The sequence below is a fragment of the Poecilia reticulata genome, chromosome 3 (genome assembly GCF_904066995.2).
Source record: "Poecilia reticulata chromosome 3, P_reticulata-male-v2, whole genome shotgun sequence".
Classification (NCBI taxonomy): domain Eukaryota; kingdom Metazoa; phylum Chordata; class Actinopteri; order Cyprinodontiformes; family Poeciliidae; genus Poecilia; species Poecilia reticulata.
Genome location: NC_088832.1, coordinates 16130259 through 16146658, shown reverse-complemented (window position 1 = coordinate 16146658; position 16400 = coordinate 16130259). Strand labels below are relative to the sequence as shown.

Below are 16400 nucleotides of genomic sequence, written 5' to 3'. Positions count from 1 at the left end.
ATTTTCAGGCTTCATATATGAAGCCTGAAAATTGATATAGAAATATTTTATTTTACAATAACAGGATGTTATTGTAGCTTTTAGTTATAACTAAAAGCTACAATAACATCCTGTAAAATGGATCGCTGGAGAAAAAAAAGAATGGATGGATAAAGACATGGAAGAACAGCTGATGAGAGATTGAGAAATGGACACATGAATAGACAGCTCAATGAATGATGGATAAAATAACAGATGAATGAATTGAAGGAAATATGGAAGAAAGTTTAGGCATTGGAAAAGGAAATAAAGTCAGTAAGAGATCTTGTTTTTATTATTTTTATCTGGACCTGCAAAAGTTTTTTTCCCCCAAATTTCATATTTTTAAAACTGTGTAGGAACCCTGCAGTGATTTACATCACATTTTCCTCAAAATATAAAAACCAATCCCTGTGAAACAGTTGTCTATAATTTAAAGTTTATTTCTTCAAAAGTCTTTTAAAACATGTATCATCCCCCGTTTTCAACTTTCTAAAAGCCATCTTTCGTCTCCCAGAAATGGCAACAAAAATTAAATGAAATTTAAGTTTTAGCAAAGAACATCAATGTATTGTCATTAAATGTTACTACAAGCAGTTCTTCTCGATGAATGCTGTGTGAGGAGCTCAAGCTCAAAATATGCAGGTTACACTGTTTCTGAAAGGCAAACGGATAAAAGTTATTTGGTAGAAAATAATACAACACAAGACAAGCCGGAGTGATTAAACAGTTTTCAATTTCAATAAATATTCAGAAGCTACATAAAAACTGCCAGCAAACAGTACTAACAGAACAACATCTAAAAAAACCATCAGATGAACTTCTGCTCTGCTAGAAACAGGGAACCAGAGTGTTTATGTTAGTTATGAGATTGTACGTCGCGCGAACCTGGCTGTAAATGTATGTGCAAAGCATCGTGATTGTCTTAAAAAAACAATTTGGTAACAGATTTCCAAACAGACCTTTTTCTGATTCTGGATAATTAAGTACAGCACATTTCAAAGTGTCCAAGTACTAGCGTCCCGTCTTCTGATCACAACAGTCTTCCTTTCAGTCATCCCTAAATAAAGTGCTGCTCCTCGTCAGATATTTGCTTTAATGCTCCTTGGCTGTGGAGCCAGAAATCTCCTCGTGAGTATATTTCTGTGAATAAGAGGCTGGGTGGGGAAGACGGTTCCTCTCCAGTAGTAGTGTTTAAGGCAAAAGAGTGTTCTCCTCCCACGGTCACTCCACAATGGCTGAGAGCAAAGCCATGGTGCCCACCCCACAGAAGATGAGGAGTATTTGTAGCAAGGAATGTCTGAAACAAACAAAACAGATTTAGAAAGGTTTGTGGACTCATTTTTTTTTTTTAAACATTAAATAACTACCATATTTTCCAGACTATAAATCACACTATTTTTTATAGTTTGGCTGGTCCTGTGGTTTATAGTCTGGTGTGTATTTTGTCTTTACATGACACATTTTTTAATTGATGGTTGCATGTTAATTTGTACTGACAGACATGAGTCAAGGGTTAAACATTACAGTCTGCAGCTGAGAGGAAAGCTAAACATGTGCTGAAGGAAAGATGGCCTGAGATGGAGGAACGAGTCCAGAGTTAGGTACTTTAAAGAACGTCTCCCCGCCTCAGTAGTTGCCAAGAAGATGAATAAAAATGATTTTGGAGGAGTTAATCCCTAGTGTTGCTGCTTTATGCAACACAACTGCTGCTCTATAACCCCGGATTCACATTGGATGCTCCTCTCCACCGGCAAAGAGCGCAGTGGAGTCGTTCCTGACCACCCTGATTTAGAGAATGGACATTGGTAAGTCAGAAACTGCCAGCAGACTTTCAAGTCATGATTAAAGGTTTCCATAAGTACGTTGAAAAGTAGGTAACTGAACTGGATCATCAACATGGAAAAGGTATCCCTCAGGTTTGACAAACACTAAATAAGTGTGACTTTTACTCCAGAGCATACTCTTGTAATATACTTTCCTGTCTGACCATTCTCCAATAAAGGCCACGAGAGTCAATAAAACCTCTATGCATAAAAAAAAAGTAAAAGAAAAAAAAGGTGCAATCCTGGCTCATTTTTAAAATTTAGAAGACCTTTTTTTTAGGATGAATAATTCAAAATTATCCAGCTGTGTAAAAGAGTAATTTATCTCGAAATAGAAACTGGACTGAAATGTGTGACAAAAACACAAACATGGTCTTAATCTAAAGAAAAACTGCATCTCAAAAGCATAAAAAAACACAGAATAAGATTAATATAACAGATAAAATCTGGTTCCTTGAGGGCTAAATATAAAGAAATTAGTAAGGGATTATTAAACAAATTTGGACGTCTCTGTACATCTGATGGATTTGTTTTATTTGGACCTACAGGCTTTAAAGTTCGTATTTACCTTAAACTGGACTCCTGTAGCAGGTCAGGCACAACATTAACCAAGGCAATGTAGAGGAAACCCCCTGCAGTGAAAGGCAGAATCCAGCTGGAGGAGTTTCCTACAAAAACAACGAAAATCTTTATGAGTAAACTAATCAAATTTACACGATTCCCATTTCATAACATATTTTGCTGAGTGTAAAATAATCTTCAACTACCTGCACCTTTGGGCGACTGAGCACAGAGGGCAAAACAAGCTCCTAAGACCCCAACCAGAGCTGTAGACAGCTGCATCCGGGCGGCACTCCAGCGATCGAACCCGGCTCGCAGCAGAATGGCAAAGTCTCCCACCTGTGGAGGATGACATTTCTCTCAACACAGAAAAAGCTAAACAACAACTGTGTTTACAAAGACTCCAGTAGCCAGATATGTTATAAAGCTCCAAGATATGCAAACAATTTATTTCCTAATGAAAACATCGAAGAATCGTTATAATCTCACCTCGTGAGGGATTTCGTGAAGCAGGATAGCAAAGGTGGTGAGGAATCCAACCTGGGAGGCAGAAAAAAAGGCAGGAGCAAAGTGATTTATACACAACAAAAATGTTTAAAGTCTGTTTCTCGTAACACAGATGAATAATGAGAAAATGCCTCAAATGTTAAAAAGGTAAAAAAAGGTAAAACAAGGTAGAAGGTTAATTTTTATAATTTAGCTTAAACCATTTGTAACTAATTTTGTAGCACAAAAGGCCATTTGCTTATTTTAAGTGAGTCTAACAAACATAAATAAAGATAAGAGTTTAGAAAGTGTATAGCTGTAAGTCCTTTATTTATATTTAACTAAAAAAGACATTTTTGTTTAATTTATTTCATTTGCATATTTCAACAAGACCACTGTGACAAACACAACATGAGTAAACAATAAAATGCTGGTAAAGTCTCGCATGCGCATGTTTGAAATATCTAGTCAACTTCCTTTCTGGCACAATGATCAATTCTTCATGCTGTTAACCTTCTGTCTCTCCAGCTGGACTCATGTCCCAGAACTGCAGATACACGGTAACCTACTGAAGCAGTACAAATCCATGTTTCTGGAGTTTAAAATGCACCTCTTAAAAAAGCTTGCATCACAAAAAAAGAAACCGACAGAATATGAATATCTTTGAGTCTTTAAACTCGATTGCTCAGTCGATGAGCTTTATAATTAGATGGCCAGGTTTACAACAGCTTCAATGAACATGACTTACAGTAATACCCTTCATCTTTTTTATTATTTTGCTACATTAGATCAATTTGGACCTTTTCCCCACATCAGCCATTGGCATCGTTTCCCCCTCTTTAGTCAGTCAGATTGGAGCACATTTTTACTCCACACACAGTGAGGTTCTCCAAACTTTCACAGCTAGTTAGTGTCTTTTTCTTTGTGTGCATTTTCTGCACTAATGACCAACTTATGACTTTTCAGCATCAGCTCCTTTTCGGATTATTTGACCTAGGGTAATGAAGCCGCCTCTCCCACACACAAATGTATATAAAATAAATAAACCTGGCGAGCTTTTGAGCTGACACCGCTTGAAATGGGAACATTTACAGGGGTGATGAAACACTGTGAAATAAAATCCTACCTTCTTGCTCACTGAGAAGCTCCCAGCTACTGCCAGTCCATGGGTGAAGTTATCAATGCAGTTGGCTAGAAGGTTCAGGTATCCACTTGTCTGTAACAGATGTATGAAAAACTGTCTAATTTGAAGAAAAAAAAAAATTGAGCAGTACTTCATGCTAAGAATCAGCCTATAATGTGATTTTAACAATATCAGATAAACATATCTTGAATACTCACAAAAAACACTTACTCATCTTTTTACATGATGGATTAATTGTTATTAATTGTCTTTAGCCACATTCTCAGGCTAAGCTATATAACCACAGGCCTGATTACTACCTGGCCTGTAGTTTCAGAACCTGTCTGACCAAATGAAGCAGGCAACAAAATGTACAAACCAACATGTAACATGCCATGCCTTGACCTAAAATAAAATCAAGAAAATATTTTTGAAACGTGTAACTAACACTCTGGAAAGAGTTACAAAATCATTTCTAAGGTTTTGGGACTCCACCGACCAACAATGACAGCGATTGTCCTCACATGGAGAAAACATGGGGCAGAGGTCAACCTTGACCAGCCAATCAAAATTAGGCAGTATGAACAACCAATCAATGACTTCACAAAGCAACCTTTTTGAAAAACTAAGGAACCCACTAGCCTCAGCTAAAATCTGTGCTCATAAAAATGGCAAAGATGGCATCCATGAAATTGCTAACCAGAATAAACTTGACACCCATTTCACATTTACCAGAACTTATTTCTGACTGATAACTTTTGGGAAAATATTCTGCAAAATGATGAGACAAAAGTGTTTAATTTTTTTTTATTATTGGAAAGTGTGTACCTCTACGTGGACTAAAGAACTTAAAATACAAAAAAAAAAAAAACCATCATGCATATAGTCAATCATGGAGGTGAAAGAGTGATGGTTTGGAGCTGTTTTGTTGCTTCAATAACTGCTGTTATTGATAAAACTCTCAATGCTCTCAGCAGAAAGTCTTCAAAGAAAATGTGCTGCCTTCACTCAGTGACCTTTTCAACTTTGTTAATACAGCAGGACACTGATCTAAAGTTTATTTTCAAGTCCACCGCTGAATGATGCAAGAGAATGAAAGTTTTATAGTCGCCTAGTCAAAGTCGGAACTTAAATATGATTCAGAAGCTGTTTATTTAAAAAAAAATCCTGGTATGGCTGAATTAAAAATACTCTGCAAAAAAAAGTGGGGAAAATTCGTTTACATCCAAACTGATGTAAAAGACTCATTGCCACCTATTACAAATTCTTGTTGTCTACTGTCGTTTAAAAAAAAGCAGCAAATAGATGCTAAGAGTTTAGTGGGAGTTTACTTTTCCACATAGAGAGGAAGGTGGTTTGGCAGCTTTTTTCTCCTTGAAATATGGAAATCATCATTTGACATCTTCATTTTATATTTACTAATGTTATTTGTCTTGTAAATAAAAAAATATTTTATGATCTGATATATTTAAAAAATTTGTAAGAGGGGAAATAGTTTTTTATTGCCTGTACTTTCATATTGCTGTTTGGTCAGGCAAAAATAATTAATAAATACAAGCATCTTATATAAGCAACCCACATCAAAGTTAACTGTTTATCCCTACTGTTGCCCCATTTTTCGTCATATTCTGGGATATGCTTTGGTTGTCAGCATTACCTTAATTTTCTCTGAGCTGTCTTGCAGACTCTGTAGCTTGGAGGATTTCCATGACTCAGCATGGTGTCCGTTTCTGAGTGATGCCTCCGCTTTGACGCCGAAAGCTGAACTTGACTGGAGAAAAAAAAAAAACACTTAACTTTTATAACACGTGCGCTCATCAAACGAGATGCAAGAAACTCGAAAAGAAAGACCTCCCAGTCGGATCGTAAAGCTCCCAGCGTAACCAGTCAAATAAAACTTGCAGTTCAGTGGGAATCTTAATACTGCAAAGCAGCACACAGTTTGCTTATGGTCGCTTTTGATGTGCATTACAAGGACTCAGCCATCACATTTATTTCGTGCTAGCGTTTCTGTTTTTCTGAGAATAGCCAACTTCCCTGTTCCATCATTTAGAAACCACTTATGTTGTCATTCGGACTGAAGCTCAAATAAAGCGAGAAGGAAATAACCTGCGGTCCTCCGGTTGCCACAAGGAAATGTTTGCTCCATCTCAGTGACTGAAGCATGAGGAAGTAATGAAGTGTGATGAATTTTACGGCTATTAATGACCTCCAAGAGACGGGAGCTAAATTTCTAATCTAGAGAGCTGTGCAAGTTTTGTGTAAAAACGATGCATCGATGCAAAACACCGGCATGATTCGCTGCAAAAATATATTCACCTTGTTACTGTTCTTGCATCGCTCAACGGTTTAGGAGAGCACACTGTTAGCTTCCCCCTTTGCTGCAAATCTCTGCACATGTCTATTGTTGCCTCTGCCTAAAAGCGGTGTTCTCCTGTGGACAGCGAAATGGCTGAAGCAGCTGCTTCATCCCCTGCACTAAAAATAGACACAAGGAGAGGAGCTGAGACGTGGATTCCAATCTTCTCCCTCACTGGCATTAGACAGACATGATGGAACGTGTATTCAGCCTCTACAAACATACAGAACAAGGCTTCTCTTGTTTTTTTTACAGAGCTAGCATGAACTATTTTACTTTATAGACGTAGCATAAAATGTGCATAAAATGCATACACTTTAATAATTATGTACATTAACATGCATCTCCTCTCTGTGTGAGAAACCAAATACAAATATGAACAGCTGTTTCAAATCTGTGAGCTGCAAATACAGCATCTTTGAGGGTTAAGTGGCTCTTTGATAAATGCACTTTTTTTGCTTTTAGCCTTTGACTGGATGACAGGATTGAAGTAGTTGATTCACCTGGGTAAATATACACACAGAGTGAGCAGCCAGGCACAATAGAAGAGTACAAAACGCTGGCAATGAGAACATAGGAGCAGCCTAGCCATATCCATCTGCAATACTATCCTAAAGAAAAAGATGAAAAGCTGCTTTGCTTATTTTTAAGAAGGCAGGAGGGCACACATGAAACCGACACTTGCTTTTTGCATCATTTATAAGGCAGGCAAGAAAATCAATAGGGATTTTTTCCTAAATGTGTAGCTGCTGCTGTAAACTCCCGGGTGTGCTGCGGGTCATCTGATATGACAGTCGTCAAAACACAACTGACAGATGTGCAGACTAAGCATCGTAGCATCTGCACAGAGAGCGCCACCAAAAGAAAAAAAGTGAAGGCTTGCATCGACATGCGAGACAGAAAGAAATAATAACAGAAATACTTACAGACAGGTTAAAATTCAGGTCTGAATTTGGGGGAGCGTCCTCGAGGCCGTCTTCGTTTGGAAACATTTTCTCCAGCAGGTGGAAGGCAAACAGACCAATGAGTACCCACAAGCCCTGGGTCATGTAGTGGTTGTGTTTACTAGCTGGAAAGACAGCACAGACTGTAAATATGTGGGCATGAGATGTACACTAGAGATCTAGTGATGCAGCCAACACGCTGCTTCTATAAACTGCCACAGACCTGAATGAAGGAATGTATAAATGCTATTTTCTTTCTTTAATGAACCAGTCTTTTTTTTATTCTCTTACAAGAGGGATTCCTTGTTAGAGCATGAATATATTTATGAAAGCTGTGACTCTGAGACCCACCTGGAGGGCCAGAGAGCGCCCACGCTTCGGGAAGGAGGTGAAGGAACACGTCACCAAGGAGACCACCAATAGCAAAGCTCAAGAGCTGCTTCAGCTTCTGGCATCCAGCTGGCAAAGAAACAAGGTACCAATTATGTCAAGGTATGATTAACAACAATCTCCGTGCTGTTTTAGCTTTAAATACAGTTTATGATGAGCTTAAAATACGCGTTTACGGCATTAAAAAAGATTGTGATAAATTAGTGTCTCTTTTCAGCCTGGCTGTTGTCATTTCAACCTATGAAGCACTTAAATGCACAGTAGCATCTCTGCCTCACCATGCATTACCTATAATAACACTTCACGGAAACTTTAACCTTGGAGTGGCTGCATTTCTCAGCCCTCAGCCTAAAATACTCCTGGAATGCCACGTTAGTATGGGTGGGGCCTGTCAAAACTTTCAGCCCTCTGGTTCACCTCAAGTGACTTTGGTTGGATCACAGAGTACAAGGAAAGTGTACAGTAGATCATCAGAATAATTTAGAAGTTACATGTCTGGATTAAACTGGATATATAAGCTATCTAGTCCAGTTTATATACAGATATTTTCTGTACGCAAACTCATGTTTAGAAGGAATTATCAAGTATCATCAATAACCAAGGTTTGCAATAGATGGTATGTGTATTAATGAAAAAGCAAAGTCTCAAAGAAGTAAATAATTCCCAAAGAAAATATGATGTTAAATACAAAACTTGAGATAAACTAAACTCATTGGCTCCAGCTGGGCATCAAGTTAAATGTAAACATAAAGCATAATTGTGTTTGAATCTAGCCTCATTGAACCAGTACCAAGTTTAAAAGCGTTTTTTTTTTTTTTTTTTTATTCTATGTTGTTGCACTTGGCAGCTGAAGCTCTTCCCTCTCAGAACAGGAAATTCTTTACTGTAGATAGGAATCTGATTTTAAAAAAAAGCAAAACTTGCATCATTGGACACTATAATTGTTTAGAAAACATGCAGCTGCATTCATATTTGGCCTCTGCTGATGGTTCACTTCAAGCTGTGTGCTGTAGGAAGCCTTGAAAATTTAGGATGCAGCTGCCTGCTTTCCACCAGAAACATCTGTTGATCCCACTGGAAAAAAAAAATCTCTAGTGTGAGGATGAGATTCATCACAAAGCTATTCAACTGTAAAACATGAATGGGAGAAAGAAAAGAAGAAACTACTATTTAAAGAATCTTACACCTTTAAAAAAATAGTAGTAATAACCGCGATTAGGAAACATTAAAATTTATGAGTTATTGCAGATTGTTATTTCTGAATAATTGTAGTGGATATGAATGGCTTCTTATATCAGCTCTATAGCAAAACAGAAGAAACTGAAAAAAAGCTGCTCCTTTGACAGATTCCCCAAAGTGGTGAATCTGTCAACCAGTTCAGAGACACATTAGATGTCTGGATTATATTATTATATTCCTGCAACCATGGATTTCTCATCTTTCAGATGTGTGAACCAGGAGCCCAGTCTACTCCATTTTCTTGCAGCGTTTCCATGTTTACAAAGAAGATGGAAAGAACAAGTAAACCTGATCATAGTTCCCTCTCACTCTTGCTACAATCCTTCATATTTTGGGGAGAATTTGTGCTCCTTATAACAGGAATTCCAAAATCCACTGGATCTGCATGTTAAAAACAATCCCTAACATTGAATAATTCCCTGACCCATACAGCAGATGCTAAAAAAAAAAACGAAAACTAAAATCTCGCAGGTGTCACAGCATCCAAACAAGCTAAAGAGAAGCAACAGAACATCTCAGGAAGATTATTTTACAACATATTTGTGCAATTAAATTGATAACAAAAACAGGAACATTTCTTTAGGTTGCTACAGACATTTGAATCTGAACACTTCTGCTTTCAAAATAAAAAAAGGAATTTCCCAGTTTGGTAAGAACATGGTTCAATCTGAGTTAATGTTGAAGAAAAAAAAAAAAAAAAAAAAAAAAAAGCAGTCGTGAATAATTTGAGTCACGGTTAAGCTGCAGAGTTAAGACTACGTATTCCTTATCCTACCTTCAGTTTTGAGGGCAGCTCCTGCTTCAATGGGAACAACAAGCAGAGGGAAAACCCCGCTGAGGCCCACAGCGACTGAGCCCACCAGGGACAGGAGCCATACATGCGTGTGTTCACTGGTTAAAAACTCTGCGACCGCCTGCAGGCCTGGGAGGTCATCTGCCAGACTGGGGCCCGGTCCTGCAGCTGTAGCCGTCGCATGAGCCACAGAGGTTTGTGTCATCTTCTGGCTGCTTGATGCTCCCCTGGAGGTGAGCATCAGCAGAGCAGCAGGGACAAACAGAGCAGCGACAGCCCAGCTGGGCCTCCAACAGCTTCCACCTTTCATCCGTCTCTCAGCCCAAAAAACACTTGGAGCCCGTGATGCTGTAAGAAGAGTAGATATGACAAAAAAAAAACAAAAAAAAACAAATAAATTACCGTTTCAAATGTCTAAATCTTCTGCATTCATTGAAGGCAAAAAAAAGAAGATACCAATCAATAAGTAAAAAGAAAATAAATAATTTGTTAGGTTGCAAATTAATTAAACTGTAGTTCTTAGTGAATTTAGATGTTTAAAAATGTATGACTGCAATAGAAATTCTGGGCACATAAAAAAGCAAAAGCAGTTTCCCATTTCAACAATCGCCTTGATGCTGTGCTTTGAATGCTCTGCAGGTGTACGTCCACAAATAGAGCCAGACCTCTTTATCGCATTAAAATGCAAACCACTTGTTTGCTGCAGCCAAAAAAAAAAAAAAAAATGAAAAAAATGAAAAAGATAATGTTTTCAGTTAAAATAGCTTCAGCTGGATATCTGATGACATACAAGCCAGGGTTCTGGTTGTTTGCAGCAAACTACTGGCTTTTCCAGCAGGACACGCTCGGCGCTCACGGTTTACTTTGACCAGATGAAATCTCAGAGGAATTCAGAGAATGTCAAAAAAAACTACAAGCATGTCTCTGGTTTTGCCATTGATCTGACATATCTTCCTCTGTCTTTGAAGAGCCTCTTCCACTGAAGAATGCTTTTGCGTTCTTTGTGGCTCTTTTACATCAAACTGGTTGCAACTACCAGCCACCAAATCCCCAGTTTACGAAAGAATAAAATGATAATAAAAATGGATTTGATAATTTCTACTGAAGTCTCTTGTGCTGAATGTTTCTTATTTCAGATTTTAGCATCAAACCGTTTTAAGTGAGTTACTAGGGTTGTGAAAATAATCAAAATTTTGAGGTAAATTTAAAAATAGTTAATTGACAGAGAAATTTAAGCACACAGTGACATACTAAGGATAAGCGATTATAATATGATAACTGAACACATAAATCACAAACTAGTGCAAACTTTCATAAAAGATTAACACATTAGGTGCTGCTGTTTTGTCAAACAGGGAAGTTAAATTTTATACTACATAAATTCTAGGTTTCAGTTTTCGTTTAACAAAAGCTGACTTGTCCCATTCCTATTGGTTTTGCCCTATTTAAGGAAGTTAAACTACTTAACTAATGTCATTTTTTGCTCTTAACAACAAACAGCTTATATCTACATTTAAAAGTATAGATATAACCTCAGCTTTCAATGGGAGGTGTTTTTTTAATATACAGTAGCTGAAAGAAATATGCTTATTGCGAACTTTGTTTTTTGCTGCGAATGCTGAAAACGACAACCGAAATCCACATGACGATTTTCAATTAGTTGAAAGCACAGCAGGAATGCTGCCAGCTAAGCAGATACGTTAATCCATCACTTACTGATCAGAACTGACCCATACTCAGGAGGATCATAACTTGTGAATTATTAAAAATCATTCAACATCAGCTCTTAAATTGGTCAACTGACTGACATTCATAATAGCTTGAATCCACTTGTACATTCAGTCACTTGAAATGCTTTGGGTTGGAAAGAAGAGAGACTGTCATGCAACATTTAATCTCGAGTGTTATTTAAGAAGGGCATTATATGATGAAACAATGTGTAAAAAGTTATCAAAACATCCCTTGTACACTTGTACGTGTACAAACTACTTTTTAAATAGTATAGTAATAGTAAAAGCATATTTGAAAAGGTTCCATTTCAAGGGATGTTTTTATAACTTTTTACAGATTGTGTTGGAATTTGCTTGATTTTTCTGGCTTGTTCTAAGTGGAATAATAGTAAATTAGAGAGCATATAAACTTACAACTGTTTTATTGGACATTTTAAATAGTTATGAACAGAAGCTGACCCCAATTTAAATAGTAAATTGTGTTGTATTCCTAGGAGGAAATGATTCTCAAACATTTCACAAGTATCACCCTAGCTAATACAGCTTTAGAAGCAACATCATCTTGATAGACATTTTAAACCCACAATAGTCTTTTAAAAATTTGTTGAGTTTTATCATAAAAACAAACAAAAAAAATATGTTTATTTTTCTTCCCACTAGCACTGCTTCATTAGTTGAAATTAGAGGTGTGCCGATCGATCGGCCACTGATCATAATCGGCCGATTTCCGTGAAAAAGTGTATAATCGGTAATCGCCGATCAGGGTCTCTTGTTGCCGATCACACAAACTGATCACCTGCATCTCATTTCGCAGCCTGCCTGTGCAGCTGGTCTCCTCTTTCATTCACACTGAGCAAACGCGCAGCAACAAATACTAAGCGATGTGTAACTATAACGCACTGAGTGAATGGGGAAGTTTGTGTGTTGCGGCGGAAAATTGAAGCACGTGGGGTGAAGCAGGTCAAAATGCATCAACACAACAAATCTAATATGGGATAAAAACAATGCCATACTCGACGGAGTTTGACTACATCTAGACTCACTGCAGTAAAAAAGACATACGGAGCGATCAGATAGCAGGTAAAGCAGCGCGCAGCTACAAACACACGGATTAGCATGACGGTCAGAAAGCTAAACAAATAACCCGTAAAATAATTTAAGTCTTCGAGGTGCAATGTAAGACACTGGTTCTGCTCTCGCTGTTGAACCGCTGCTACGCGCTAGAGGTAGAAATATTTCATAGACGGAGCGCCGCTTCTGCTCCACCTGGTAGTGACTCTCACACCGAACCTCTGCTTAAAGCTACAGCATCTAACTTAAAAAAATTATTTTACACACGTATGAAAACTTTCGCTGTCCTAACATGAGACAAATAATCTCTGAAAAAATAAATCGATCTCCTCCCTGTTCTGCATAATTACTCCGCTCAGTCAGAAACTGCCACTCAGAACTAGCAGTAATCAGCTAGCCGCCATGCTAGTAGTAGTGTTTATGATTAAAAAAAATAATTATGTGATCGAATCGGTGATCGGCCCTCATGGGTGATCGGAATCGGCAGGAAAAAACCTGATCGGCACATCTCTAGTTGAAATGTTAAGTTTAATTATGCTGATGATTTTTTTTTTTTACATAGATAATTATCATTTCCCAGTCTGAAACTGCATTAACAAGATAATCAGTAAAAGTTGGAGCTTCAAGAAGGAAAGTTACAAGGTTTCCCCACCAAACTCAACCTAAAAATCCAAAATGGCAGTCTTGCTTTTAAAACTTGACAGATATGGTATGTAAACGTTTTCTTCACACTTCCAACAGCTTGTAAGTCTTTCACAAACTCCGAACTGTAAATCATCCAATTGTGAACATCTGTGCATATAAAACAGCAACTTTAGAAACTCAGTGAAATTGGGGTTGACAACATTCCCCGATCCAAGTTACACATTGACAGGTAATTGATATTTACCGCAAGTCATAGTAGCAATCAACTTTTATTGAGTGGTTCATTGTTGTCTGGCTGGGAGTCCCCACAATTTTACACACAACACTTCCCTTTGAAAAAGATCTGCTTGAACAATTAATACTTCTGCTTCTTAGTGGTTATGAGGGAACGGGGCAAATATTTTTTTATTATTTAACTTTTGCCAAAGATCGTTTCCACTACAAGCACCAATTATCGCACCCCAATATGTTTACACTGCCAGGTTTTGATTAGATCACTGCTGTCAGTTACCATAACAACCGAATATCGACAAAAACCTCTTTTATTTATCTAATCTGTACTCAGAGTAACAAAATCTGTGCAGTGAAGGACACTTTTGAACCTAATATTGACGGTTTGTCTTCAAAACATGAATACAATTGACTGCTGTTAAGAGAGAAATGAGGCAGACAGAAAATTCCAGAAGGAGCAGACTTCCAGACGGACTTCCTCTTGGCAGATGATTATTTATAATTTTTTTCCATTACCCATTTCAGGGCGTCTGACCAGCTGAGATGACTAACTTTAGTTTAACTTATTGGATGTAAAATGGATGGGTGGATTTATCCTATTATTAAATATTACAAATCCCCGAAAAGTCACGTCTGAGTTAGCGAAAACACGTGGAGTGAATGTTGATTAAAAACAGTTGAGCTGCAGCAGTTAAATGAGCTGGAAAAACTTGGGACGCCAAGTTTTTCCAGCTCAAAGTGACAACAACAACAACAACAACAAAAGTGAGATAAACTAGGTTTAATAATATGTAGTAGCCAGCCCAGAGTTAGCAGGCTAACAGCAGCGAGCAGCAGACGGATGAATGCACTCGGACACAGTTTGCTAAAGAGATTAGCTCCTCAAATACGTAGCCACGTTAAGTTTAACGCTAACAGCGGCTGCTCTTCGACAGCTAGCACCAGTTTCACAAACTTACTGCCATGAAAATCTTGTTGAAAACCTCCCTACCCCAAAAAGTACAATCTGAACAATGACTTATTTTATGTACATACCTTGTGGTTTCGACAGTCTGTGCACCAGTGTGTCCCTGCCATCCAGACCTTGATGAATAGCAGCCTGAGTTCCTGCAGACTCCCAGCTGCTGCTGCTGCTGCGGGGCGGACGGGGACCCACACCGCGGCTCTCCCAAACAGCCACGTATCAGGAACATGAGGGGGAGCACCAGGGAGAATACAAACACGAGAGGGGAGTCACAGCGTGGAACCCGCCTCACCAAGAGATCGCAGGAAGTAGTCCATCCTCCTAATAGTCCCAAAACTAACACATTGGAAGGGATTGTTTGCGTATTTGACGCAAATACACATGAAATAGTGATTAAAATAAAACTTTCTCTCCTGGGGAAGAGGTACTTTCAGGCATAAAGCTGCAGATGGTGCATCATCTACAGTAGCTGGTTTGTTCTGTTCAATACGACCGTAGTATTTTATGCACTTTATTTATTCTATAACAGTACTGCTGAATATACGAATTAGCCTAATGAGACATTTATGACCATAGAAGTAATCAAACTATTCACATTTCTGAGCGTTATCAATGTTCCATTGTAAATCACGTTCAGTAGATGGTGGAACTGAAATATAAACTTGTATGCATTATTGTGCATTCAGAAAGTCACTTTTTCCACATTTTAAGCTGCAGCCTTAGATCATATTTTATTTCCTTCCCCAAGCTTTTTATAATAATTTGCTGGAATTCTGGGCCGTTCCAGTCTAAGCAGATCAGGTTTGAAAGCGACCTTTCACCCCATGCAAGTCAAGACTCATCCTGCTGTGGATGAAGACACTCTGTAACCAGCTTCAGCCCATATCTTAAGGCTTTCGCTTTGGTTGTGGGATTAATCTGCACATTTCACATTAGAACATGTCCATCTGAGGGACACAAAGCCCCTCTCCTTCCTGAATCGTATAAAAACTCGACATTTCATTCCTGTTTATAGTTGTAAATATTTTTTTGAGCAGATGAATGTTCAAAAAAATGCTTAAGGAGGTCCACATTTTTCTCTCTCTTATCTTTGATGTTTTTTTTTTCATGTCACACAAAAAAGCAGTGTGTTTGAAGTCTTACCTTACAATGCATTCAAGAAAAATACATATCAAAATGGGTTTTCATTTAATTGAAATGTTGTGATTTAATCAGAAGTTTGCACAGCAGTGACTTCAAAATCTGGGCTTTACCAAATTGCTTAAGGGCATATTAATTTAATCCATCCATCAATTGAGTATGCTCACTTACCCTTTCAAGGGTTGGTGGCTTTCTTGAGCAGTCGCTTGGTGAGGAGTAGGATAAACCCCTGAAAAGTTATCAGGCCATCACCAAAAAACACAGAGACAGGAAACTCGCACTCATAGGGCAACTTAGAAAGTCATGTTTTGTAATTGTGATTATGTCTTAATACTCAGAAAGTACTGCTGTTAATGTCTCCTGAGAAATACAGTTGAAATTATTTTATTTCTCAGAACATGCTCAGAACATTCATGCTAACAGGACTCCAAATTAAGATGACAATTAATATTACAATATCAGTTAATGTTTCCAATAGATTTTATGTGACTTTTTCCAAAAACTTTATTTAAGTTTTGGAATCAGTAACAGTAACAGTCAGATTAGTTTAACCTAAGTAGTTCGTTGCTCTCTAAAATGGTTAAACACCAAACACAAATGACCTTAGAAATGGTAGAACTATGACATAAATCCTGCAATGACTGTTGCTGAAAGAAATATGATGGTGGGGAATAACTCAGCTTTTTTTTTTTGTTTGTTTTGTTTTTTTATCTGAAGCTTTGACAAAAAATGTAAAGTATAAATACTGATAAAAATATTACAATTGGTAGGACTATGTATTACTTTTAATTATTTTTTAGTAATCCCTAAAAAGTGATATAAAGCAAGGTCTCAAAGTCATTCAGTTTTTCTTTAAAATCCGACTCTTTCTTGCTCTCAG

General features: G+C 37.7%; 1 protein-coding gene across 2 annotated transcripts; it reads right to left on the bottom strand.

Annotated features, from left to right (window-relative positions):
* Positions 1-435: 435 nt before the first annotated feature.
* On the bottom strand, positions 436-14832 carry slc39a13 (solute carrier family 39 member 13). Of its 2 annotated transcripts, none has more exons than XM_008405168.3 (10): positions 14452-14832; positions 9722-10087; positions 7669-7776; positions 7300-7442; positions 5672-5785; positions 4018-4107; positions 2895-2945; positions 2618-2744; positions 2413-2512; positions 436-1318 (listed from the first exon to the last, which is right to left on the bottom strand). In XM_008405168.3, the coding sequence occupies exons 2-10, from the start codon at positions 10047-10049 to the stop codon at positions 1243-1245; spliced, it is 1137 nt and encodes a 378-aa protein (XP_008403390.1). In that variant the 5' UTR covers positions 10050-10087; positions 14452-14832; the 3' UTR covers positions 436-1242. The 2 variants fall into 2 exon arrangements, with proteins under 2 accessions (XP_008403390.1, XP_008403389.1); XM_008405167.3 differs by having other exon boundaries at positions 2612-2744; positions 14452-14824.
* Between the last annotated feature and the right edge of the window lie 1568 nt (positions 14833-16400).

Bases quoted from the DNA above. Each gene is read 5' to 3' on its own strand.
- slc39a13 (XM_008405167.3), bottom strand. From the start codon at position 10,049: ATGAAAGGTGGAAGCTGTTGGAGGCCCAGCTGGGCTGTCGCTGCTCTG. The intron at 4,108-5,671 runs GTAATGCTGACA...CATCTGTTACAG, and splicing joins ACAGCTCAGAGAAAATTAAG to ACAAGTGGATACCTGAACCT. The intron at 2,946-4,017 runs GTAGGATTTTAT...TCTGCCTCCCAG, and splicing joins GCTTCTCAGTGAGCAAGAAG to GTTGGATTCCTCACCACCTT.